Source organism: Notechis scutatus, chromosome 6 (genome assembly GCF_049901735.1).
Source record: "Notechis scutatus isolate UNSWTSFEM ecotype Mainland chromosome 6, rNotScu1.2, whole genome shotgun sequence".
In the NCBI taxonomy this organism is placed as follows: domain Eukaryota; kingdom Metazoa; phylum Chordata; class Lepidosauria; order Squamata; family Elapidae; genus Notechis; species Notechis scutatus.
The window spans coordinates 28,963,500-28,991,021 of NC_142014.1; the positions used below are offsets into that span (position 1 = coordinate 28,963,500).

The 27,522-nt window shown below is 40.0% G+C and overlaps 1 protein-coding gene across 1 annotated transcript in view; it reads left to right on the plus strand.

The window, feature by feature from the left end:
• PTPN12 (protein tyrosine phosphatase non-receptor type 12) overlaps positions 1-27,522 on the plus strand; it is a 45,201-nt gene that overhangs the window by 7,749 nt on the left and 9,930 nt on the right. The window contains exons 2-12 of the mRNA XM_026677167.2: positions 10,585-10,693; positions 12,101-12,177; positions 14,495-14,590; positions 15,825-15,863; positions 16,288-16,359; positions 16,962-17,021; positions 18,921-19,063; positions 22,677-22,743; positions 23,444-23,521; positions 23,637-23,735; positions 26,426-26,511. Of these exons, the coding sequence (XP_026532952.2) occupies positions 10,585-10,693; positions 12,101-12,177; positions 14,495-14,590; positions 15,825-15,863; positions 16,288-16,359; positions 16,962-17,021; positions 18,921-19,063; positions 22,677-22,743; positions 23,444-23,521; positions 23,637-23,735; positions 26,426-26,511 (926 nt within the window). The remainder of the gene's footprint in view (positions 1-10,584; positions 10,694-12,100; positions 12,178-14,494; positions 14,591-15,824; positions 15,864-16,287; positions 16,360-16,961; positions 17,022-18,920; positions 19,064-22,676; positions 22,744-23,443; positions 23,522-23,636; positions 23,736-26,425; positions 26,512-27,522) is intronic.

Here is a 27,522-nt window from a genome sequence, read left to right on the forward strand (position 1 = left end):
TGATTGGCCTGATCCAAGCAGTGCTCGTATCAGGGCTCTGGCATCCACTCCCATTCAAATCATGAGTCTCTAGCCACATTTCTCAGAGTTAAAACAAGATTTATTAGGAGGGAACATGCTGGCGCTAGCTGGGTGCAGTTGACTCTGAGACACATCATTCATTTCCCCCTTGACCCTGGTCTTCCCCCACTCCCTGAATATATATTTTCAAATGGGACACATCCATAGCCAAGAGTTATCAATCAGGCTCTCCAGTAATAATCTTGTCCACCAGAAGTTTCAGCTGCCTAGCAATTATCTATGAAGCATTTAAGGAATGCACTGCTTTCCCCCCTCCCTTTCTCAAAATGTTTTTGAGTTGACAGCTCAACTTAGAGGCCAAAATATCTGCTGCTAAGCTAGACAGTTACTAAGTGAGTTTGGTGCCGTTTTAACGACCTTCCTTGCAGCCGTTGTTCAGTGAACCCCTGCAATTGCCTAAGTCAGCAATACGGTCGTTAAGTGAATCTGGCTTCCCTATTGACTTCGCTTGTCAGAAGGTCACAAAAGGGGAATCGCAGGGCACTGCAACCGTCGTAAATGTGAGTCGGGCTGGCAAGCATCCGAATTTTGATCACATGACCCTAAGGGATGCTGCAATGGTCGTAAGTGTGAAAAATGGTCATGTTACTTTTTTTCAATGCTCTTGTAACTTTGAACAGTCACTAAATGAAATTTGTAATTCAAGGGCTACTTCTGTGTGCTTCTGTTTTTATTCTGTATTGATGTAATTTACAAAAATGTAAAGGAGGATACTCTTGGGGCTGAGTTTAAAATTTCTGCATTTTTGTCTAGTGTCCCACTGTATAAATGAGAGAAGAAACGGATTTTGTTATGCGGCGCTATTTCAGAATATATTCTCAGGCGCATAAATTAAGGCATTGTTTTAGCCGTCTTGCTGAACGTAGTTCAGTCAAACTTTCCTGTTGGCCTAGTAAAAAAATAGATCCTCTACTTTTGGAAGTTCCCTCATCCCATGGCAACCAGATGAATTTACATTTAGAAAAATTGAGGACAGAGAAGCTAAGGTGCAAAAAAATTAATGCTAGCTAAACAAGGATTATGGTAAAATACCAGTCAAAAAGGACAGCTATGAATTATTACTTCGGTTTGGGTGATACTTGGATGAAAATCTCTGAGAACGGGAAGGGAGGGTGTGTTTAATTTTATTATTTTGCACACTAAAGTGCAAAGTGTGGAAAGAAGTTGTCTGCTGCAGTCATCAGGGAAAACTACGTTCATAGTTGTCAGCGGCAAAAAATGGAAGATAAATTCTATTTTTGGCATTTTGTGGCGACAACACTGATTATATGACTTTGTGAGTTGTACATGGAGTGACAACTTGAACTAATTTTATTTAAATACCTTTCTTTGAATATGTGTGTATGCATGTGTGTGTGAATGTGAAAGAAACTGAGCCTTTACCTCGTGATACTAGAGATGTTGCAGTAGCCGTATAAATCACTGGCTTTCAGTCTATATATATATATCACGTTTCAGCAGAATCTCATCTGCCATCATCAGGCTTCTGTATTGTGTCTGTCTGTGGGTCAGACTTTTAACAGTGGTTTCAGATTTAAATTTGGGGCAGCCTATTGCTGTGCCAGAATGGTTTTTTATATATATATATAATATGTTTCTCTTGGCTTCTAGGTGCTCACTAAGAAAGGATTTTTTGAAATGACCATCAGAGCATTAGTATTTATTATTATTATTAACATTAGTCCAAACAGCTCTTGTTTTATTTCAGTGCTGGGAATTATTTTCATTCCCAACCCGTAATAAATCCAAAACAATCCCTCGAGATAAGCATCCACCTTTCTCTCTTTTGAATTGCTGCCAACAACTAAAGTGCCAAATTAACTGTAAAAAACCAACCGAAGTACAAAGTCCACACACAGCTTCAAGGTTTAATCCGAACAGAGCGAACAACTTTGCTTTCTGCAAAGGCTTCTCTACCTTTGCACTTCCTTTATACCTTATGGGAGGGGCAGTCACCTCCAAGCCTTACTCCCGAGTCGCCCCTTTTGTCTCAGCTGCTCCTGCCTCTGGCAGCTCTGCGCACACATGCACTGGGAACAGGCTCCCCTTGTTTCTTTTCCTTGCTGCTGCCAGATTCTGGAGGTTCCAGAGTCAGCACCCCACTCCCAGATGGTCCTGATCCCATCTCTGTATCGGATGCAGGACCCTCACTGGAGTCCTCTCCAGATTCCTGTACTAGCCCATGTTCCTCCCCACTGTCTGACTGCTGCCGTCTGCGCAGGCTGCCGGCGGACCACAACATTTTTAATCTGAATTAATTCTAGCGGAAAATGGATGTAGAGAGGGGGCATTGCAGATTCTTCCCTCCTCGACTCTCCGGGGGAATTAACCAAGACTGATACTTCAGTTGTTACTTCTGCCTTCCCATGCCCATTAGCTTCAAAACAACTCTGTGGATGCTTTTATCATAAATATTGATGAATATTCTGCAGAGTTTCTACCCTTGCTGATTATCTGGTCCAGGGGGACCTTATCTATGAACGTGTCCTGTTGGGGGGCTGCTAGCTGGATATATTGCAAGACTTCTGCCAATACATTCTTTTGATCTTTCCTGAATAAAGCATTTTTCCCTCTTGAAGTTTAATGAAAACTCACACTACTCTGAACCAGTACCGAACGTTTTGTGAGCCAGTGAGAAAACTTTTATCATTTATATTGATTTAAATATAAGCCAGACTCTTCTTTTTTTTTCCCAAAGTGGTTTTAAACACAATCAGGGCTTTGAATTTTCTTTCTTTTTAAAAAAATAAATTTTATTAAAGTTTTACAGTTTATGGGTTTTGAATTTTCAATGAATTCACACCTGCAGCTCTGCAATGGATTGCAATTCCCCTAACAAGAAGAAAGCAATTCTGTCTATTCTAGGATCCAATGACATTTCAAACAACAGTTTATAGGTAACATAATAAGATGGCCTTACTGCCCATAAGGACCACTCTTCATTATTACTAATTTTGGTTGGTGATTTAATTGTTGATTTTTTTTAATTGTTAGGGGTTTTTTAATGTATGCTGTCCAGATTCAAGATTTAACAGAATAACAGAATTGGAAGGGGCCTTTGAGGTCTTCTAGTCCAACCCCTTGTTCAAGCAGGAGACACTATCCCATTCTAGACAAATGGTTTTCCACTCTCTTCTTTAAAACAAACTTCCAGTGATGGAAGCACCCACAAGTTCTAGAGGCAAAAATACGATAAATAAAAAAATACCGTTAACAATCAGGAAATAAATAAAAAAATACCTAACTTCAAGCAAGTCAGCTTTTTAGTTTTGATTATCTGATAGGGTAAGGTGGGAAGAAAATTAGAAGAGAGAATTTTGTTTGTCAAGCATCCATCCATCCTTCCATTTGTGATGTTATCTGGCAGGTTTTGCAATATTCCTGTTCAACTCTTGTGGCTCTGGGGGAAATTGAGAGAATTTGCCCTGTCCTTTTTTTTTAAACAACCTGTAATTTGTGTAAAGCTCTTGAAAGGACACAACCCCCCCTTTTAAAAACTAAATGCACCCGGTAGTATGGACGATTTTTACGCCCACTTTTTTCTCTGAGACGCAAACCGCATAACCGCCTACACAATAGCCAAGCTTATTATCGCAGCAATTAAAACAAGGCAACAACCAACATCAAACACACACATTCCTCCTTCTCTCTTTCCTTGTCTTTGAACTCTTTTTTTGGCTTTTATTGCTCGGTGATCTCTGACTGTGATAATTTGAAATTGAGTAAGTCCGTGCCTTTTGCTGCGGAGCATGTGAAGAATTGTCACCTGTAATTTATTGCTGTCTCCATGGGACTCCAGAATTAAAATCCTTTAGGAATAAAGCAGATTCTTAAAATCTGAAGCTGCAGTGGGTTTTCCCTGTAATTATTAGTATTTTGTCTAACAAGGCAAGCCAAAGTTTCTAGAACCAAATAAGAGAGGATGGAAAGGATATTTTTTTTATTTTTTTATTTTTTAAAAATTATATACAACAGATCCATTCCATTTCAACCATGCGTCGATTAGGTATATTTTCATGTGCTTACAGTTTATAATTAATACTTTTCTTGTCAACAAAACAACAATAATCATATATCCCTATAACTAATATCCAATATATCTGTTTTACAATCTTTTCTTATTGCATTATATATACACATCTAATCCATTTTAATTTGTTTTATTCTCTTAACAAATTCCGTACCGTATAGTATTCAGATTCTTCTTTTTCGTTAATTTCCAGTGTTAATTTCTGCACATTGTGCAAAATATTTTTTTCAATTACTTTTCCCTCTATCGGTATCTTGTCACCTTTCCAATTCTGAGCAAATATAATTCTAGCTGCTGTTAATATACATGTATGATTAGATATGTTTTTTCTTTGCTATAACCTTCAGATACCATTCCTAATAAAAATATTTCAGGTTTCAAATCTATATGTTGTTTAATCATTTTTCCAACCATGTGTGGATTTTAGGAAAGGATGTTCTTGATGGCTCTGTGATAATATCTTAATTGACGGAGAAAGAGAGATAGTCCTCGTCTTAACAACCACAGTTGAGCTTAACATTTCTGTGGTTAACTGAGTCCTTTGTTAAGTGAATTTTGCACCTGTATTAAGGATCAAGGATTCTTTTCTGGTTGTCTGTCAAGACAGACAGACAGACAGACAGACAGATATATAAATGCTGTATTTTAAAATATGATAAATACACTCCTGCATGAACAAAGCAACTTGGAAAATATTATATTTATTTTCGGAGCAGTGTGTTTGCAACTTTGTAGTACAATCTTACAGAAGCTGATTTATGCATAAACATTGCAAATAACACTTTCTCTTTAGAGATAAATCCCTCCCTTTCTAAGAAATCCTTCCAAACTTTTCCTCCACCAATGAAATTAATTGGTTTAAGCAAAGAGATTCTTTCACTTGGGGAAAAGAGGGGTGGGGGGAGAATGTACCAGAAAAAAAGAAAGAAAATAAAATACCAAAGCTCCTTAAAAAATGGCTTAGCCATGGTTTGGTGAGCAGGAAGTTCAGTTTTTACAAATCTGTTTTTGGTGGCGTAATCCCACTGAATCCTGTCGGCGATTGCAAATGTACCGTATGGTTGGCTCCAAACATGTCTACTGCAGATTACCCCTCCAAATTGTTGGGCTTCTCTTTATTATGAGCGATCAAAAGGAATGTTCCCCAATTAATCTGGGAGAAAGTTTCTTCCCAAAATTAGACACGACTTTTCATTCTGTCCCTAGCAGTAATTGTGACAAGTGCCCATTTTTTTTCAGAAGCTGTTCTGTTAACTGCTTATTACTAAACCAGTCCTGTGTTGTTTTGAACACATAATTTGACCTCTGGTCCTAAAATACGAGGAGCCATTGCAACATTACATTCCTTTAATTTTTTTTTTTTTTAAATGCAGTATTCCACCCGTGGTGGGGTTATTGAAGTTGAAGGCCCCAAGTACAAGGGGGTTTTCTAGGCTGTTTGTTTAATCTCTGCTGAGCTCTGCCACAAATGGGCCTTTTGTAGGAAAACAACTGTTCCTTGGTGCTTAGCAGACGGCAAATTGGAAGAGGGCACATTTTACATGTTTTTGGCCATTAAGAGAGCTGAGTTTTTTAAAGGGTTTTATTTTTTATTGTTTGTGGATTGAGATTGTGACCTTAATAGTCTCATACATTAAGCTTGCATTTTATCTTCACTTTTTCCTTTCTTTTTCCTCCTCTCCTCTCTTTTCTCTCTCTTTTTTCTTCTCCTTCTCCTTTTCTCTTTCTCTTCTCTCTCTTCCTTCTTCTCTTCTCTCTCTTCTCTTCTCTTCTCTTCTCTTCTCTTCCTTCCTTCCCTTCCCTTCCCCTTCCCTCCCCCTCCCTCCTTCCCTCCCCTCCTCTATTCTCCCTTTTTCTTCTCTCTCCTCTCCTCTGTTTTCTCTCTTCTTTTTTCTCTTCTCTCCCCTTTTTTCTCTCCTCCCCTCCCCTCTTTTTCCTGCTCCTTTCCTCTCCTCCATTCATGCAGAAGGAAACCATATTCTGTCTTTAAGTGGAGATTCCAGGGTCATTTAGACCTGTTCATACAACTACTATACTCACCTGATCCTTTTAGATCAAGGCCCTAGACTTCGCCATAATGGGAGCCTCTGACTTGTTCTTTAGAAAGACATACCCTTACCTAGGAAAGAAGGTTTCCTTAAAAGCATTCAATCAAAGCCAAACCTAAGAAAGACCAGGCTTAAAATGCTTCCACCACTACTGCTTAACTCTCACAACACCAATACACTTTCTCTGGAGTGTGGCCTCCGGGGATGAGTCAGGAATAAAGCAACTGACAACAACTTTTAAGTATTTTATTGGTCTCCAGGAATTGCTAATAAAGAAATCGTTGATGAAGGGCAAGAGTAATATAAGTTCTACGGACACAGTTGTGGTGAATTACTTTCATAATTTAAGAAATTCTTTTTTTCTGGCACCTTCCTAACGGGCTAATGGGCTGTCCATATTTATGACCTTCAATAGTTCTTGGCAAGTATAAAAGTTGCTGCCTTATGCGAGTTACAAATTATTATTTTAACACTAGGTTGTTAAAGTTTAATTTGTTTTACAACTTATTCATGAAAAGTGTATTTCGTTTAATAATACTGTCTCTACTCCAGGTAGTCCTTGACTTAACAAACATCCATTTAATGACCATTCAAAGTTATAACTGCAAGAAGTGGTTTAAGAGTTAAATGATCATCAGAACATTAGTATTTCCTATATTATTATTAACACGCTCTGATGCTAAGGAATTCTACTCCCCCTCCCCACCTGAAAAGAAATCTGTTCCAAATGCAAAACACAAGCAGAGGAGAGGAATCAGGGAAGCCATCGAAATAGAGAAACACCCCCATAACATGAATAAATGGGACGATGCCTCCCGCCTACCAGACATCTGGAAACTAGCCCTTATCAACAAACGAGCCCCAGCCACGAAAAACAACACCGGACCCAAAACAACACATGATACCACCACCATTCTCCCTCACCAGACTCAAACCCAAGCCCATCCCATAGACGAAAGACAACCACCATCCAGAAACCAAACCACGGCTGCATCACCAGCTGCCACACACCCCGACCCCCAAACCAAGCAAACGGACACATGCCATGAACACATATCCAGGCCTCAAACTCGGAGCCAAACAAAAACCCAGAACGTCACATCACAACCACCCGCTCAGGATATCACATCACAGAACTCAGGAGGTTACACCACAAAACCTCGGGATGTTGCAACACAGCCAACGACCTAGGAGATTACAGCACAAGACCCAGGATGTCATAACAATAGAACTCAGAAGGTCATCACACAGCCCATGACCCAGGTCATTACGACCCAGGAGATTACAGCACAAGACCCAGGATGTCACAACAATAGAACTCAGAAGGTCATCACACAGCCCATGACCCAGGTCATTACGACCCAGGAGATTACAGCACAAGACCCAGGATGTCAAAAGAATAGAACTCAGAAGTCATCACACAGCCCATTACCCAGGTCATTACAACACAGGAGGCTGATGGACACACAGCCAATACCTCAGCCACACATGTTCTTACGAAAAAGCCAGCCAATCTGCAAACATCAACTACATCAACCAATCAAGAAATGACAACACAGCCAACCTCCTCACCAGTATATATAGGGAGACGGCAGTTCCGATCACACTTTGCTTGAACAAGCACGAAGCCGAAAGCACCAGCCTGAAGATGGCGAGTGGGACCTCGTCGAAACGTTGCCAAGATGCTCTCAATCTTACACGGGAAAAGACCCGAATATGCCAAGACCTGCATGTATGTATGTATGTATGTATGTATGTATGTATGTATGTATGTATAGAAATAATAATGTCTGTTGTAGCATTTTTCAATAGGAATTGTATCTTGTGCTGATTTGGCCACTGATTCAGTAGAAAAATAAAATATACAGATACGGAAAAGCTGAGCATTTGTGGAGAAAAATTAACGTAATGCACAATGTGTTTTATTCCTCATTCTACATGGTATTAAAAAGGGGTTTATTTTCACGATTGGAAAGACTTGTCCCATTTAAAATATTCTAATGCAGTTGGCAAGTAAGTGATAAATGTAGGTTAATTAATCTGTCTTTTGTAAAGACATTCCTTCAATGGGTTGTGTGTACAATGAGTGTACGAGAGGCTCATTTTATGAAACCAGCCTTTTTAGCATTTCCTGTTACGGCGTTCAGAACCACTTTGAAAAACTGGCTACTGATGTTAACGTGGGTGCCTAAAAGCCACTTGAGGCTGGATTTTGAGAAACAACTGCCCCCAATTACACAAACTGGATTAGGATTTCTCTTTACGTGCCTCAGAAATTTGTCTCAGGGTGCCTCTAGAAATGTTGGGTATGTATTCTCTGATGGAGAGAGAGATACAGTAAATAAATTCCACTATACGGTGGTGAACTTAATCTCAGAGATAACATTGCTATTGCGCTAGTTTTAAATCGGGAATTGTATTCTTGCGGTTAAAAATAATCCATCCTCTGTTCATATATGTGTCATTTTTTTCCCACCCTTCACATATCGTGTGCTTCACAAGCAGAACTCAAAATGGGTTTTTAAATGAATGTAATGTGGGAGAAAAGTTAGCTGTGTGCTGCTTTGAGCTGCTGGAGCAATGGCAGATGTCCGAGGAAATCATGGGATGGGACGTTGCCTGGATTCCCAGGAGGGAAGGAAAAAGAACATTCTAGAGCAGGAAGAGACAACGCAGTTGTGTGAGCGAAAGAGGGTGAGGACATCTCCTCCCCAATTGTTCCCAAACTACAGGTAGTCCTCGACTTGCGACACCAATTGAACCCCCCAACATTGTTGTTAAGTAAGACATTTGTTAAGTGAGTTTTGCCCCATTTTACGACATTTCTTGGCACAGTTGTTCAGTGAATCACTGCAGTTGATAAGCTTAGTAACCAGTTGTTAAGTGAATCTGGCTTCCCCATTGACTTAGCTCGTCAGAAGGTCGCAAAAGGGGATCACATGACCCGCGGATACCACAACCGTCATAAATATGAACCAGTTGTCAGCAATCTGAATTTTGATCACGTGACCATGGGATGCTGCAATGGTCATAAGTGTGAAAAAATGATCATAAGTCACATTTTTTTCCGGTGCTGTTGTAAATTTGAACAGTCATTAAATGAACTCTTGTACGTCAAGGATTTCCTGTATGTGCTTTATGGGGCTGATAGCCTGCTTTAGTTTGGCAAGATTCTGTCTATAAGTGAGGAACGGTAAAGAGATCTGCCTTTCTTGGTTTTTGGAGCCTGACCTACATGATGATGTATAAAATTCTTTAAGGTCTAGGTCAGTGATGGCTAACCTTTTTGGGCTCTTGTGCCAAAAATTGTGTGCTCGTGTGCCAGCATCCAGAAGGCAATGCGTGCGCAACCCCCCCCCCCACACACACACCTACACTGCACTTCCCCGCTGATTTTCGGCCTGTTTGAGGCCTTTTTTGGCCTCCAAGAGGCTTGAGGAAAGCTTCTGCAGGCTTTGCAGGCCGAAAAATGAGCCCATTTTGTCACTTCCGGTATTTCTGGAAATACAGGAAGTGATGAAACGGGCCTATTTTTCGACCTGCAAAGACTTTTCTCAAGCCTCTGGGAGGCCAAAAAAGGCCTCAAGCAGGCTGAAAATCAGTGGTGAGGTATGCGCATGCGCAGTGAGGTAAGTTTGCGTGCGGCTCACGTGCCAGCACAAATGGGTCTGCGTGCCATAGGATCACCATCACGGGTCTAGGTGTAAATGAGACATAAGTCACTTAAAATAAATTTCTTCTGCTTAACCTGAAAATAAACGTGTCCCTTTTACCAAAATTCATGTTGTCTGTTCACCAGCAATTTACTACTCTTGTTCTAGCAGTGCTTGATTGTTTATTTATTGAACTTCTGTTGCACAAAATAGTATTTATCATTTTCTTTTTTCTTTTTTTATATGGTTCCCCTTAGCAAACAATGTTGTATATGTTTTTGTGGCTTAGAATCTATGCCAACAGTTACAGCTGATAAAACGAGAGCTAACAATGCCGTAAAAATTCTTCTCTATTATTAGGCTTTACTGTATTACACGACTGCATTCCTCTTAGAAGCTCAGCAGATTGGAAAAAAAAGGAACAAGTGTCAGAAAATTGTGTACATTCCTGTATCTTAAATCTTACTCTCATTTGGCTCCAAGTTACACGGCCAATTTTTAATCAACAATAACTCTGGTCATTTGTTTCTGAACACAACTAACCAGTTGGATAGCTAATACTAGAATACTTTTTCCCCTCCCTGTATAACTCGTCCCTACTTTTGGAAATAAGTGGTTCATGGTGTGTATGTGTTTATTATGGTTTATGTAAATACATGGGAAAAAGTTGTAGAAGAAAGTAGAGAAAAATATTCCTTTTGAAGTACACACTACATGGAAAGAGGTTTTGGAGCCGTTAAATAAGTAACAATTTAGAATATTTTAATTATAGAGACTGAGGAGGTTGTCAACAAAATATAGAACAGAAAAGATCTACCCAACCATCACTGGGGAGAAAGAAGAAAATGTGAAAAAGAACAGATATAAGGATATACTGCCATGTAAGTCTGAATCTCTTTTCTTTTTAATAACTTTTCTATCTTTCTGTTAACCTTTACAGTGTTGTACGTAGGTGAATTAGTTGGTAATTATTTATAGAAAAGAATATTTTTTCCTAAGATGTTCCATCTGACTGAATTAATCCTTATTTTTCTGTTTGCCATGTTTGCATCTTCTATTTAAATACTCTAGTGGTTTTTTTTAAATATTAAGTTTCATAGCGAAACTAATGTAGCAAAACTTTTTTTTGAATCATCAAATATTGGTAGATATGCCCACCTAGTTTCAAAAAGTCACATTTCTTACAACTTAGGGAAAAAAGAGAGAAAAGCTGGAATGAATATTCACTGTGCACAGTATATAGTTTCTGATCGTATTTTATTTGAACGTACGTGATATTTAAGTGATAACTTCAAAGAAAGCAAGAACCACATTTGTGAACGTTTCACTAGAATGAAAATGAAAGTTTAAATATATAGGTAATAATTTCTGTTCTGTAGTATTGGCATTTTAAATAATGACGCTTGCCTTGTTTTTCTTGGCTGCTTTTTATCTTCTAAATGCAAAAAAATAAAGAACTATCTCTCTTCATTGCCTGTTGTGGCAGTGAAGTCCTTGACTTATGACCAGCCTTTTAATGACTATCCAACTGTTACAATGTCCTTGAAAAGATTATTGTACAAGCTTGTAAAGCGCTTCCAGCTGTCATAACGTGGCACGTCCTTACAATGTTATGATTTGCATCTTTACAGCCGGTTGCCAAGAAGGTTTGTAATCTTCTTTAGTGACTTCCCCGGAAGGTCAGTTGGGATGCCAGCACAGGGGAGGGAGCGGAGCTGAAATTTCCCATGGGTTGCAGGAATGGAGCTGAAATCTTCAGCCTGCTGCCACATAAAGGATTTCCCTTCATGCACAAGGAATGGGGGGAAACTTACTGTGGGGATGCAGGAACAGAGCTGAATTCCTGAAGATTTTAGGTCTGTTCCTGTAGCTCCTCCCACCCTCCCAAAGGATTTCCCATCTGTGCACGGAAGAAAGGAAATGAGGCTGTAGCAACATTTAAGATCAATAGGGCTGCCTGCTGGAAGGATTTCAGCTCCACATGGAGTTGAAATCCTTTGGCAGCAGCACTTCATCGGATTCATGACCTGGGAGACAGCTTAACAACTGCAACCAGAAGGGCCGGGATTGTGGTTGTTGAGCGAAGGAGTCACGTGTCCGTTTTGCCTAACCGTTTCTTTGCTCCATGGCTGAGATCCCGGTCTCAATCATATGTGTAATTTGAGGACTATTGGCACTTACACCTAGGTAAAGGAATTGAGTTGTTATTTAAGAGGACTGCCTATCGTTGGTATTTCTTTGCTAGCTTGCAATGTCATTTTTTCTCCCCAAAATCTGTTGTCTTTCAGTTGACCACAGTAGAGTTAAACTGACGTTAAAAACTCCCACCCAAGATTCTGACTACATCAATGCAAATTTTATTAAGGTATGTAATCATTTTTTTACCTTGGGTAACGTGTGTGTGGTTCAAAAGACTTGACTTAAATTTCTCCCTGGAGATCCATTTTTGGTATGGAAATATTGTGTGTGGTTGAGCTTGAATGCTAAGAAGCTAACCCCTCCCCTCCAAAAATACCCAAAACAAGTAAAGATGACCCCCGTAAACCATTAGTTCAGGAAACAATAATTGCCAAACTAATAGAGCAAAATTAGTCACAAAACCAAAGAAAACAAAATCTCTAATTTTAGCGATGTGCAAACAACCTGTTTAACTGACTGTGGTAACTTGGAACTGAATAAGAGGCTTTGGTTAAGAGATTTGAATATATTAGTAAATGAATAACAATCAGCTATTAGCATGTGATATGTTTGTTGCAAAGTACAAGCAAATTTTGAAACCTTTTTATTTCTGCCTTTGGAAATATAACACGTTAATCAAGAATTAACATATAATTCTTCTAGAAGGCAGAAGTAAATTAATGTCATTTGTTCTGTTTGTTTATATTGCAGAAGCAATCATGTGTATTATTCCTGCAATGGAATAGGATCCCCAAAGCAGCTTATTATTTTTCTCTAACAATTTTCTTAAGAATTATAAATGAAAAAAAAATCAAAGCAAATACTAATTACTGGTACTATAAAAATGCAAACAATAAAATACAAAAGAAAGTGTAAGAAAAAAGAAAGTGTAATTTTCCCCTTTACCCCGTAAGTAAATACAATTTTAATAGCATATCATCTCTAAATACAATACAATCTCTCAAAATAAATAAATAGAATAGATTATAATAGAATAGAATAAAATCCAATCCAATCTCTCTTCACCCCATAGCACATCTTTTAAGTAAAAAAACAAATCTAAACATTTTGTCAATCATTCATTGTCAGTAAAATGCAGTAATACATAATTTTTTTCTTTTAGCCCTGCTTGAATAAGCTGACTTTGTATTCCTTCTCAAAGTTTTTAAGGATCTTATTTTTTAATCCCTTCAAAAAAAAAAAAAGTCCCAGAGCTCTAGGTTTTCTGTTCATTTGTTTTCTTAAGCGAGAAATCATTCAGAATGTTAACATTCCTTTTCGTGTATCCAGTATGTAAAAAAATTCATTTTGCTTGTTATTCTTCAAGATTTTAACAGAAATCTTTTGTTTATCCGGTAAAGAAAGTTATCCAACTCAGTTTCCTGGTTCACTAGCAATGCATCTCCTTTAGGGAATACCCTACGTCATCCATCAGGTCCATTTGTGTATCTATGAGCAGCTTATATAATGGAAAATAGTTATTATGGGTTAGATTTTAGGGCTCTGGATCCTTGCATCGGTAAGCGCCTTTCCCTCAAAACCAGATTAGGCGATTCTTAATAGCGTCCCTTGTCCTTTAAATGAAATCTCAAAATTGGATGTTGGTTTTGTTGACTTTTTTAAAAAAATAAACTTTCAACTTTGGGAAAAGGAGGCCAATAGGAAGAGAGATCAGTTAAAGAAAACAATTCCTACGTTTTGCAGTCTGCAGCTGGGGGTGGGGTGGGGAACCATAATGCTCCCTGAGCATTTGGGCTGTAAACAGTGCTTTTTTTTAATGTGAGGGTTTGTTATGAACTGGTATTTTCATTAATAAAAATTGCTATTTGTCTAGGATTTCTTTACATGCTCCTTTCGGTTTGAAAAGGAGAGTTTGTTGACATTTTGCATCCATTTTTAAAAATTGAGCTACTTTTGATCGCATCTAGCCTGTTTCCCCGAAAATACAACCTACCCTGAAACTAAGTCCTAGCTTGATTTTTACATGTGTAAAAATCACCCCCCAAAATAAGCCCTAATTGAGATCCCACCCACTCCAGAGTGGACGTGTAAAAAGCTACGGTGGGGATGGGGGGTTGTGGAGCTGCCCTACTACTTACCTTTGGACAGTTGTAGCCAGGCCTCACACACCCCGACACCTGCCCTGTCTTCTGCAGCCAGTAAGGCTTTCCTAAAGGCTCTGTGGCTAATAACAGAGCTCCAGATCAATCTGTTATTGGCTGCAAAGGCCTTCAGGAACGTTCAGAAGAAGCTCCTGAAGGCCTCTGACAGCGAAAAGGAGGCCGGGGGCGACGCACACAAGTGAGGTTAGTCAGTGGATGGCATCCCCTGAAAATATGACCTGGCGTCTTTTTTGGTGGCAACCCCCCCCATAAGACAGGGTCTTATTTTTGGGGAAACACGGTATCTTTGGAACAATCTTGTTTGGACCTTTTTATGCATAAGAGCAATCTTCAAATGCACCTGGGTCTGTAATAATACTCCTGTGCGTGTTGCAATTTCAGGGAGTACATGGACCAAAAGCGTACGTTGCAACCCAGGGACCACTAGCAAACACAGTCCTTGATTTCTGGAGGATGATATGGGAGTACAATGTGGCAGTAAGTATCTTAAAAACAGATTGCTCTTGACTTAACAACAGTTCAAAGTTACAACGGCGCTGAAAAAAGTGACTTACGCCCGTTTTTCACAGTTGCGACCTTTACGACCATCCCCCACGGTCACCTGATCAAAATTCAGGACCCCCCCCTTGGCGACTGACTCATATTTATGACGGTCACAGCATCCCTGTGGGGGAAAGTATCACATGAATCCCCTTTTGGCGACCTTCTGACAAGCAAACTCAACGGGGGAGCCAGATTCACTTTGGCAGCCGTGTCCCTAACTTAACCGCAGTGATTCGCTTTACAACGGTGGCAAGAAAGGTCGCAAAAATGAGGCAAAACTCAATTGCCTTAAAAAAATTAGTTGCTTAATTTGCTTAGCAAAGGAAATTTTGGGCTCAATCATGGTCGTAAGTCCCAGGACTTCCTGTGGCTTTTAAGTCCATAGGGCTGAAATTTACATTGGAAGCTTCGGTTGAGTCTGTCATCTGCACCTCTATAACTCTCTGGTTTGGTTCTGCAACCCAACAGGACAGACACAGACTTCAGAGAGTAATTAGGACTGCAGAAAAACAGTTACTACCAACCTGCCTTCCATGGAGGACCTGTATCCTTCATGAATCAAAAAGAGGGCTGTGAAAATATTTACAGGTCTCTCACATCCTGGACATAAACTGTTTCAACTCCTTCCCTCAAAACGCTGCTATAGAGCCCTGCACACCAGAACAACTAGACACAAGGACATTTTCCCCCTGAACACTATCACTCTGCTAAACAAATAATTCCCTCAATACTGTCCAACTATTTACAAAGTCTGCACTACTATTACTATTAATCGTCCCATCACTCTTTATCACCCATCTCCTCTCACTTATGTCTGTATGACTGTAACTTTGTCGCTCGTATGCTTAGGATCTATATTGACTGTTTCCTAGTATGATTTGATTGCTTATTGTATCCTATAACTATCATTAAGTGTTGTATCTGATGATTCTTGATTCTTGACGAATGTATCTTTCCTTTAATATACACTGAGAGCATTTGCACCAAATTCTTTGTGTGTCCAATCACACTTGGCCAATAAAGAATTCTATTCTATTCTATTCTATTCTATTCTATTCTATTCTATTCGCTGATACAAAATGCAACCTACCCCACATGTATTGTATTGGCAGAGAATTTTGGCAATGTTTTGTATACACATTTGGTTTTTTTCCCCTTTCCTCCCCAGATCATTGTAATGGCCTGTCGGGAATTTGAAATGGGAAGGGTATGTATGAATCCCATTCGTTTCCTTGCCAAATTTGCTACGGGTGAGAATGAAATTAAAACTCAATGAAATGGTTTGATATTTACTTAGTGACAAAAAAAATCCCTAGAGAAGACCACAATTAGTTTATTAACTTCATTTACTGGTGTCTCAAGAGTCTGTTTTAAATCAAATAGCATTGAGTATTTTATTGTGCTGCGTAAATCAACCAGTTTATAAACATTTGTAAGGCTGAATTTTCAGACGCCAAGGCCAATCCTAACACTGCTCTGAAATTTCAAGTTTCAGAAACATTTAAATGTGAATAAACCAATAAAGTAGACTGTGAACTAAAAAGATTAGGAGGGTTTTATCCAGTTAAAGTCTAAAATGTATGCGTTTCAAAGTGTGCATATTTTAAAAAAACTGTTCATTCTATTATCAGAAAAAATGTGAACGCTACTGGCCGCTGTATGGAGAAGAAAGCATCTCATTTGGACCATTCCACATTTCTTGCGTAAGTGTTTTTATGATCGGTTGCCTTTTAATGAAGTTGTAATTTGTGCTTAATGTGCATAGTTGTGTGAACATTGAACACATAAACCTGTTTTGCATTCTTCTGCAGTTACATGAATTAGTCACTCGTGGCTCTGAAGTGCTTTTACTTTGAATAGATTAATGAGAAACAAAAGCATGGTTTTTTTTAAGACTTGGTGATGCTACATCGATACCTTGTTCAGACAATAAATTAGAATAAAAATGTGTGATTAATAATGGAGCATTTTCCCTCAAAATTATACTTCAAAATAAATTGTATCTTAACCTTATTCAGATTATAGTTCAACAAGAAATCATGCTATGGGTATCTCTTGACATTTCCCTTCTTGTCAATTTTGATGCAATTAGATGATTGGCAGATCTTCCTCCCTCCCTCCCTCCCTCCCTTTCTGCCACAGTTTGATGTTTTGCACAAACCTGGATAGACTGGTCAATCTGAGCAAAATTTACTGCTGCTTCCATCAAGCTTTATAAATCATGGTTTGTGGTTGACTTTTTGGCGAGTGTATGTAAGGCTAAGTAAAATTGGGTGAAATTTTAATCTGCCCTCTCTCTGTTTAGGAAGCTGAACAGGTCAGAGAGGATTACTATATTAGAACCCTGCTGATCGAATATCAGAATGTAAGTAGATAAAACACTCTTTCCCCAATCAAGCTAAACGTGATATGATGCTTATTTTGAATTGTTTTGTTTTTGACAGTTTTTGGCACTTTAATAGAACAAAGGAATGGCTCTCAGTTTGGGAGAGTCGGCAGGTAAATTCTGTTTAGCTTAAATTAATGAGAATTTGAGGATTTAGGAATCTTCAGAAGTTGTGAGTACTCCATCACTGGAGGCTTTTAAGAGAAGAGACTGGACAGCCATTTGTCTGGAATGGTCTAGGGATCTCCTGCTTGAGCAGAAGGGGTTGGACTAGATGACCTCCAAGGTCCCCTCCAACTCTGTTATTCTGATGGTCTCAGACCCCTGACAAAAGATTAAAATGTTCCCTTTTTGTTCTTTGTTACCTGTTAGGGTTTTTTTTTTCTTTTTCATTTTTATAAGCAGTTGTGCTTTTAGCTGTGCAGTGTCCCCCTTTTCAGCTAAAGGAAGTCCGAGAATAGGGCAGTGAGCTGTTTGACTTACTTATGTCCGATAGTTTGGAAGGACTAATGTAAAACATCCCATTTTTCATTTGGAAACAAGGCAGGAAGAGTCTGAGCAAACTGTTTTTAGCTAAAGAAAGGCTTAATGACTAGCAGTAATAGCCTTAGGGCAAAAAGCCAGTGTTAGTCACTGGTCTAATAATAAGAATGAAAAGCCCTAGTCAACAGCAATGGGGAGATGGTTCTTGATCCCACAAGGGTGATGGAAACAGAGCTTCCAAATCACGCAGAAGGTTCACATCAACCATCTGGATCCTTTTTGGGATCTTGGCTTTCAGACAATATGCCTTCCGTTACTTATTTTTTTGCATTTAAGGGGTGTTTGTTGCCATGTGAGGCCATCCGATGCCTTTTCCAACTGGATTTCCCTTTGTGATCAGCTCTAAAATACCTTGGAATCCGGACTAAGCTTGCTGTGGGTTTTGCAAATAGGATTTGGATCGTGTGTGGGTGTGTCCAACCTTGGCCAACTTTTAAGACCTGTGGACTTCAATTCCCAGGATTCCTCAGCCAGCATGAATTCTGGGAGTTGAAGTCCACAGCTCTTAAAGCCGCCCTTGATTTTAGATTTTTGATCTTGCAGATTTCCAGTGCATTAAAATCTAAAGTCTACAGAAGTTGAACATTAAACCTTGTACTTTTACCAAACGCAAGGTTATTTTTCCCCCCAAGTGCAATTCTTTATTTTCTTTAAAGTTTTAATTGATTTTCTATTAAATAACATTTCTTAGTGCTTAATCAAGGGTCTTCAAACTTGGCAAGTTTAAGACTGGTGGACTTCAACTCCCAGAATTCCTGAGCTAACATGACGGGAGGAGGAATTCTGGGAATTGAAGTCCACAAGTCTTAAAGCTGTCAAGTTTGAAGACCCCTGTATAAACATCGTGTTATCTGGGTATTCAATTTAATACAAATTTACATGCTTAATCTCCACCCCTTTTTTCCAACCATTGGTAAAATAAATTCCATATTTGATTATATTCTACATCTCCTTTCTGTTTAATTTTCAATGTAATAATTTATCCATTTCTGCACAATCTAGTATCTTCCTGACTATTTCTTCATCTGGTGGTATATCTTCATTTTTAATTTATTTTGATAGACTATTGCATAGTAGTATCCTAAATAAATAAAGGTATATAAGTTGGAAAGTTGGATTGCTTTAGGTTCTGCCTTTTCTCCCATTATTGTAAAACTCAATAGAAGCTCCAGTAGGTCTTCCAAATAGACCAGTCTTAGCAATTCACGCAAATATATTTATATGAGTTCCTTTAGTGTGGTACAGTTGCTCATCACTAATGAGAAATGTGAGAAAAAGCAAATTCTCATAAGGAACAGTTTTATAAATAATGCAACATTCTTCTTATCGTTTTAGGAATCGCGTAGAGTACATCAGTTTCATTATGTAAATTGGCCTGATCATGATGTTCCTTCATCCTTTGATTCTATTCTGGACATGATCAGTTTAATGAGAGAATATCAGGAACACGAAGAGGTTCCCATCTGTATACACTGCAGGTATGTTGTTTTTTAAATCAGGATTATTTCAGGAGTTCAGTGAGTCACAATTGGAGATATTTGAGTAGTTTTTCTTCTTGTTTATAATGTGGGAAGAGCATTTTCTGCTCCTTTTAATATTTTTAAAGAGTGATACACTGAAAAAAATCAAGTTCTACATATAAATCAAAGGAATATAAATTAAGTTTTATTAGCTGGGTGCCTTGGAAGGCCACAAAATTAGAAACATTTTTGGCAATCGATTTGTTGGACAGTTCGTATGTATTTTCTACCTATTTTATCCTTTGATAGTAATTACTTTATAAGAGTAATTGATAGCAATTACTTGATAAGGCGAGACGAGTGGCTAGAAGAGAAAGGGTGCCTTTATATAATTTGTGTGTGTGTGCCAGTTGAATGGTTCTTTTATATGTTTCCAGTTACTTTAAAAGCCATTTTTTAAAATGCGTATTTGTTTGGCTTGCAGCTTGTTTCAATTGTGAAAGGCTTAAGTGGCATTCTTCCCAACCGTATTAAATAAATTGAGCTAAAAACAATACAGTATAAATTAAGAAATAGTCACATAATACAGCAGGGGTGTCAAACTGGATTTTTTGGATTTTTTGGATCAGCATTGTAGTTGTCCTTCGTGGGCCGGCCGGGGGGAGGAACGGAGAGATGGGGTGACTGGCCTCCTGCAGCATCATGCCGGCCAAAATGGGGCGTGGGGGGGCACAGGTGGGGCTGGGGGCAGCCCTACCCATTTTCACTAGCCGAGGCACCGCGGGCCGGTCCTTTGCTATTTCCAGGCCAGTCCTGTGAGCCAGATGCAGCCCACAAGTCTTTAAGTTTGACACCCCTTTAATACAGGGTAGTATAGACTTAGAAGAATCACCAAACCTCAGTACGAGCCAATTTGGCCTGGTGGTTAAGACACCAGGCTAGGGACCAGGGAACAATGAGTTTGATTCCCGCCTTAGGCATGTGAATGGCTTGGGTGACTTTGAGCCAGTCACCAGGAGACGGTGAGTTCTAGTCCTGTTTTGGTTTGCCGGGCAGCCTGTGCAGACAGCAGTGGAATCGGGACAGTGGGGAAGAACAGGGACCAATCTGAGAGTCTGGAGAGGACTCGGATGAGGGTCCTGCGTCTGATACAGAGATGGGACCAGGACCATCTGGGAGTAGGGTGCTGACTCCAGAGTCTGGCAGCAGTGAGGCAGAGGACCCAGGGGAGCCTGTTCTCAGTGCATGTATGCACAGAGCTGCTAGAAGGCAAGAGCAGCTGAGACAAAAGGGGCGACTCGGGAGTAAGGCTTGGAGGTGATTGCCCCTCCCCTAAGGTATAAAGGAGGTGCAAAGGTAGAGAAATCTTTGCAGGAAGCAAAGTTGTTACTTGATACTTCGGTTGGTTTTTTTACAGTTCATTTGGCACTCTAGTATCTCGAGGGACTGTTTGGGACTCATTACAGGCTGGGAATGCACATAATTCCCAGCGTTGAAATAACACAAGAGTTGTTTTAACTAAGCGTTGCTTAATTATGGTCTCCGGAAGCCTTGGTCAGAACAAGTTCCACCTCTGGCATGCTGGAGACTTTGAGAGAGACCAGTCGCTCTCTCTCAGCCCAACCCACCTCACAAGGTTGTTGTTGTTGTGGGGGAAATCGAAGGAGGAAGGAGGAATGTTGGATATGTTGTCTGCCTTCAATTATTTGTAAAAGTAAGAAAGGTGGCATAGAAATAAATATTTTTTTTAAAAAAAGACAGAGGGTACAAGCTCATCACATTCCAACTCCCAAAGAGTTGATGGAGGGTAAGTATTCCTCGACTTATAACTGTTGATTTAGTGACTTGTGGCCATTTTTCTACACTTAGGACCATTAGCAGTGATGTACATTCGGGTGTTTGACAACTGTCTCCCTCCCCACCCCCCATTTTTTTTAAAATTTAATTATAAGAATATAACACGGTGTAGCCATTCTGGCATTACAATTGTTATACATATATATAAATGTCACTTCACCATTTACAATCCTCTTATTTGATACGTTGTTTACTAATTATTCTGATCATCATAGCTACTTATGTTCCGCCCTTGCCTTCTTCTATGCCGCCACTGATAGAATTTATTCCATGCTTCATAGTACTCAGATCCCCCCTTGTTTTTTAATTTCTAGAGTTACCCTATCTGATTTCTGCACAGGCCATAATTTTCCTTATTGTCTCTGTTTCTGGCGGTATGCTTTCCTTCTTCCAGTATTACGCATATATTATTCTAGCTGCCATCAACACATGTACTATTAGATAAATTAAATCCTTCCTATATCCTTCGGATACTATTCCTAGGAGAACTTTCTCACTTTTACAACGGGTTGCAGTGTCCTGGGGTCATGGGATCGCCTCCTGACAAACTCAGCGAGGAAACCAGATTCATTCTAACAACTGCGATACTAACTGAGCAAGTGCAGCGATTGGCTCAACAACTGGGGCAGGAAACGTCGTAAAATGGGGGCAAAGATTCATGGAACAAATTTCTCCCTGAACTACAGAAATGTTGGGCCATAAGTAGTAGCCATAAGTTGAGGACGACCTTTTGTGTGTGTGAGAAAATATATATTTATACAGATAATCCTCAGCTTACAACGGTTGAGTTTAGGGACCGTTCAAAGTTAGGACGGCACTGAGAAAAAGTGACGTATGACCGTTTCTCACACTTAGGACCGTTGTGGCTTGGCAACTTGACTCGTGGTTATGATGGCCGCATGTCCCAAGTTCCCACATGATCCCCTTTTGCGACCTTCTGACAAGCAAAGTCAACGGGGAAGCCAGATTCACTTAATGACCGGGTTACTGACTTCGATTCACTTAACAGCTGTGACAGAAAAGGTCGTAAAACCAGGCAAAACTCCCTTCACAAATGTCTCACTTAGCAACATCAAATGTCGGGCTCAGTTGCCATATCTTGAGGACTACCTGTATAACTGTATATCACAAGCATGGATGCACCTAGGTTGGTACGTCTTATAGCAGTGACGGCGAACCTTTTTGTTGTGGTGTGCCAAAAGTGCATGTGTGCCAGCACCCACAATGCAATGCGCCCTGCCACCCCCATGCATGTGCATGCAACACCCCCGCCCCCTTACTTGCACTGTGCATGCGTGCCTCCCAGCTAATTTGAGGCCCATTTGAGGCCGTTTTCGCCTTCCTGGAGGTTCATGGGGAGCCTCTGGAGGCTGAAAATGGGCCCGTTTTGGCACTTCCAGTATTTCCGGAAGGCCCATTTTTCAGCCTCCCGAGGCTGCAGAGGCTTCCCTCGAGCCTCCAGGAGGGCAAAAACAGCCTCAAATGGCCTGAAAATCAACTGGGAGGAGCACACATGCGCGGTGCAGGTGAGTTTTGCTAGGGCTCGCATGCCCACACAAATGGCTCTGTGTGCCACCTGTGCCATGCGTGCCATGGGTTCGCCATCACTGTCTTATAGTTTATTTTAATAGGTTAGAATTCCATATAACAGGAATTCTCTGATAGAACAAAAACGCAATACGCTTACAAAGGGAACATGTGGATTTTTTATTTAAATCTCCATCCCATAAAGTGTATGTGCCTCTTTTTTTTCCCCCTTTTTTTTTTGTTACAGCGCAGGATGTGGAAGAACTGGAGCCATCTGTGCGATAGATTACACATGGAATTTGTTGAAAGCCGGGGTAAGGAGGCTTTAGCGCCATCAACATGCTGGAAAAAAAACTAGGCCATCTTATGCAAGTGATTAGTAGCTTTTATAGAAAAGAAGAAAAATCAGTTTTGTTACAGCCAGGGGCAAAACTTGAAAACGGTTTGGAGGAAAAGCAGACGACTTAGCTGCTGTCGGGGGAAAAAAAAGGAAATTCTAATTGTTTGAAGTGTGCATGGGAGAGAGAGAGAGAGAGAGAGAGAGAGAGAGAAAAGAGGAGAAAGAGATGAGAGAGAGAAAGAAAGAGAGAGGCAGAGAGAGAAGAGAGACAGAGAAGACAGAAGAGAAAGATAGGAGAGAGAAAAGAAAAAGAAAGAAAAGAGAAAGAGTCGAAAAGGGAGAGAGAGGCAGAGAGAGAAGAGAGAGACAGGAGACAGAATAGAAAGACAGGAGAGAGAATAGAGAGAGAGAAAAGAGAAAGAGGGAAAGAGAGAGAGAGAGAGAAGCAGAGAGAGAGGAGAAAGAGGCGAGAGAGAAAGATGGAAAGAGACAGAGAGGGGGAAAGAGAGAAACAGAGGCAGAGAGAGGAGAGAGAAGAGAAAGACGAGAGAGTGAGAAAAGAGAGAGAGAGAGAAAATGAAGCCATTTGTAAATGCTTGATGGAACGTAATATAAGTTATGCTGAAATGTAAGTTTCTTCAGTGGGGAAAACAAAATCTCATGTTCTGTTGCAGAAAATTCCAGAGGAATTCAACGTGTTTAATTTAATACAAGAAATGAGGACCCAAAGGCATTCTGCGGTACAGACTAAGGTAATCTTGTCTTTGGGAGCCTAAATGAACGGTGTGGCAGGATGGTTTTTGGGGGGCAACAGCGTCTTTTCGAACGATCTAAGCTCATCCTTGTCTCTTTATCCCGCGCACATAGGAGCAGTATGAACTGGTTCATCGAGCCATAGCCCAGTTATTTGAGAAACAGTTGCAAAAATATGAGAGCTGTGCGGCGTGGAAAATTGCAGATGGCTTGGTATGTGGCTTGAGTCAGAGTTTTCTTTTCTTTTAAAATATTCTGAAACCATATCATTTCCATGAGTTGAGTTACCTTTCCTTTGTTTAGCCTGGTTTGCCTTTCCTAGTGAGCAAGCAGTTTTTGAAATGCTATGAGTGCCAGAATAAACTTCCAGCTCCGTTGGACCCGGTTAAAGCACAATTTTGAGTCCTGCATAACGTTAACCTTAATTTCCTCTTAGATTTTTTTTTTTTGACATTTCTCGTTAAGATCCTCCGCATGGCTCTTTTGAACTCGGCCTGCAGCAATTGTGTGATGTGATCTTTCTGAGACACCCAAGGTTTTGTTACTGACACAGCCAATGCTAAATAATCATCCAGTTATTTAGATGGGGGCTCTTCGAACATGGAAGCTTTCAGAGTTGTGGACTTCAACTCCCAGAATTCCCCAGCCAGGAATTCTGGGAGTTGAAGTTCACAAGTCTTAAAAGTGACCAAATTGGGATACTCCTGATTTAGATCACCCAACCTACTTATCTTACTGCTCTTTGTCTTGAAGGCCTCTTTGTGTAGAAACTGGCCTGGATACTAAACACAATCTTTAATTTGTACTTTGGGTTTTTTTGTTTTTTGTTTAAATATTTTATTAAACAAATTTATACAAATACAATAAAACCAAACATTCCACTTATCGCAACGTAAGCAAGACAGTGTTCACTCAATCTGACATCTCTCAGATTATTGTAGAATAACACTTACAGAATAACACTTAATATTCACACTTGTTCCATTAATATATAGCACAAAATTTCATCTAATTATATACTACAAACATAGTTACATATAGCATTACCAATTTCCATCATAGCTTTTTATTTGAGTTTAATTTGTACTTTGTATTGAGTAGGTCAAAATAAGACCAGGTATAGCTTTTGCCGTCCTTGCCTGGCTGCCAGTTTTCAATATTTTTTGGGGGGGAGGGACAAATTGCACATCCAGAACAAAGTTCAAAACGCACAGATCGGGTATGCTGTAATTGTCAAGGTATGTTCTGGTCTGTCTCTTTTTACTTGTGTTTGCTCCAATTTCTTAGATTCCTTTTATTTCAAAGGCAGTTGTGCAATATCCAGTTTCAGTGAGTAACACCAGCAAACCTCAGGCAGACAAAGCATTCATCGCTGCATTGGCAACGATTTGACTTTAGGAGCGACCACATGAACGAGTTCTTAATTTCCTGAATTTCTCTAGTCTGAGACATGAACAGTTGGAATTCCAAGGAAGGCTTGAGTCACAAGATAAACATGTTGATGCCATGCTGAAATTTCCCATGATGTTCTTTAATCCTAGGGAGTTTTAAAAAAAAAAAACTGAGCAATTTTTCCCGTGGCTGAGACTTTTTTTTTTCTAGAATTCCTCTGTCTCATCCACGCTGCTCCTGCATTGTTAAGTCATTTTCGCTTCTTGGCAGCAGAACAATATAAAACATACATACAGGTGTATATTTTATGTTGTTCCGCTGCCAAGAAGCAGGGTGACTCAATGACCTCAGTTGAGGCCAACGTTTTTTGTTTGCTAAATGGGATGGTTGTTTTAAGTGAACCTTGCCCCATTTTGCGACTTTTTTTGGCTATCGTTGTTTAGTGAATCACTGCCATTGTTCACTTAGCAAGACGGTTGTTGAGTGAATCTGGCTTCAGTGCAGACTTTGCTGGTCAGAAGTTTGCAGAAGGGATCATGTGACTACGGGGGGATAGCACAATGGTCATAAATGTGAAAAACAAGTTACAAGTCACTTTTCCCAGTGCTGTTATAACTTTGAGCAGTTACTAAACAAACAGTTGGAAGTCAAGGACTGCTTTATACTCAGATTTTAGTTTTAGGCCGGCCAGTCTCACCTTGTGTGGTGATGGGCAGCCTAAAACATTAATAAATATAAAATAAAATAATAAAATAAAATAGTAAAATAAAATGAAATCTTCTATCTATATATAAAAGTGAAATACCACTCATGCATCATCACAAAATTTCCAGAACTGTAAAGCCTACAAACTTGAAATTTGGAACATAGGTTCCTCTTGGCTTCTAGGGGCTCACTAAGAAAGGATTTTTTGAAAGGACCATCAGAGCATTTAGAGTATTTCCTATATTATTATTATTATTATTAACACACACTGATGCTAAGGAGTTCTACTTCCCACCTGAAAAGAAATCTGTTCCAAATGCAAAACACAAGCAGAGGAGAGGAGTTTCAGTTTCAGTTTCAGAGCAGCACCAAGCAGCTTTAGTACAGAACAGTTGAGCTAAGCCACGCCTAGGCTCCTTGCTGTCTCCTTGCTCACACAGCAAATACTGTTTCAGTTTCCAAACAGCCTTCAGCTCTCTCTCACACTGACAGGATGCTAGCCAGATGAATACCGATGGATGCTGGTAGGCAGAGGCAGATTTTTCCCCCCTTATTTTCCTCCCCCAAAAGTAAGCCCAACCACATAGTTTTGTAGCGAAGCACGGGTATCGAGCTAGTACAGAATAAAAACAAAATAAAATAGTAAAGTAAAATAAAATACAAAATAAAATAAAAAAATAAAACTTCCATAACATTTTGCATTCTGGTTTTGTTTCTAGAACGTTAACTTAATCTCTTGTTTGTGGGGGAGGCAGTTTAAAAGTCTTGAGTAATTAAGTTCCTCCGGCTCTTTATTCCTACGACAGAACGAAGTTAACGCCGAGAACGCCGTCGGTTCTGGAGACCTGGAGGAACAGGGTTCCCCTCCCCCGAAGCCACCTCGAACTCGCAGGTACCTTTTCAAATCAACTCTGGTTCAGTCGCTAGGGATCAACTCCATGGGGCTTCATTTCGGTTTTCCGTTGCTGCCTAAACTGGAGTCCAGGCCTTCTGCTCGGGATGGAAAGGAAGGAATGCGCCAGCCATCCTGTTGGGGAAACGCCCAGGCAAGCAGGGAGCAGGGCTCCCAACAGAGGATTCTACTAGATCCCTTGTGCAGCCACAAGGGATTCAGGATTGATCCATTCCTTCCGCTCCCCCACCCAGGCTCCATAGAACCTTAGGCAACTCTAGGTAGGTTATCCTCAACTTGCGACTGCAGCTCAGCCCAACATTTCTGTTGCTAAGAGAGGTGGTTGTTAAGCGAATTTTGCCCCATTTTGTGACCTTTTCAGTGCCCCCGTTGTTAAGTGAATCACTCTACTCTCGTTAAGTGAATCATGCTGATTACCCAAATCTGGCTTCCCCCCATTTGTATCTTTGGTGGAAGGATACAAATGGAGATCAGGTGACCATCATAAACACATAAAATGCCTAAATACATAGTTGCCAAGGGCTTGAATTTTGGTCATGTGACCCATGGGGATGCTGTGACGGTCGTTAAGTGTGAAAACTTAACATCATTGGTCACTTTTTTCCAATCTCCTCGTAACTTTGAATAGTCCCTAAATGAACGATTATAACTTGAAGACTACCAGTATAGCAATAGCACTTAGACTTGTATATTGCCCCATGGTGCCGCAGGGGTTAGAATGGAGTATTGCATTCAAACTTTGCCCACTGTCAGCAGTTTGATCCTGACCGGCTCAGCCTTCTGTCCTTCTGAGGTGGGTAAAATGAGGACCCAGTGTCAGAATTCCAGCGATCGCCCTTATTAAATCATGGGCCTTCAAAAAGCTTCAAAGAATGCCATATTGGCATGACCTTGATGTAGCCGATCCCGAGACACATAATTCACTGTCACCCATGACCCTGGTTTCCCCCCACCCCTCTGGGTGTATCATACTTTATATTCTCCAAGAAA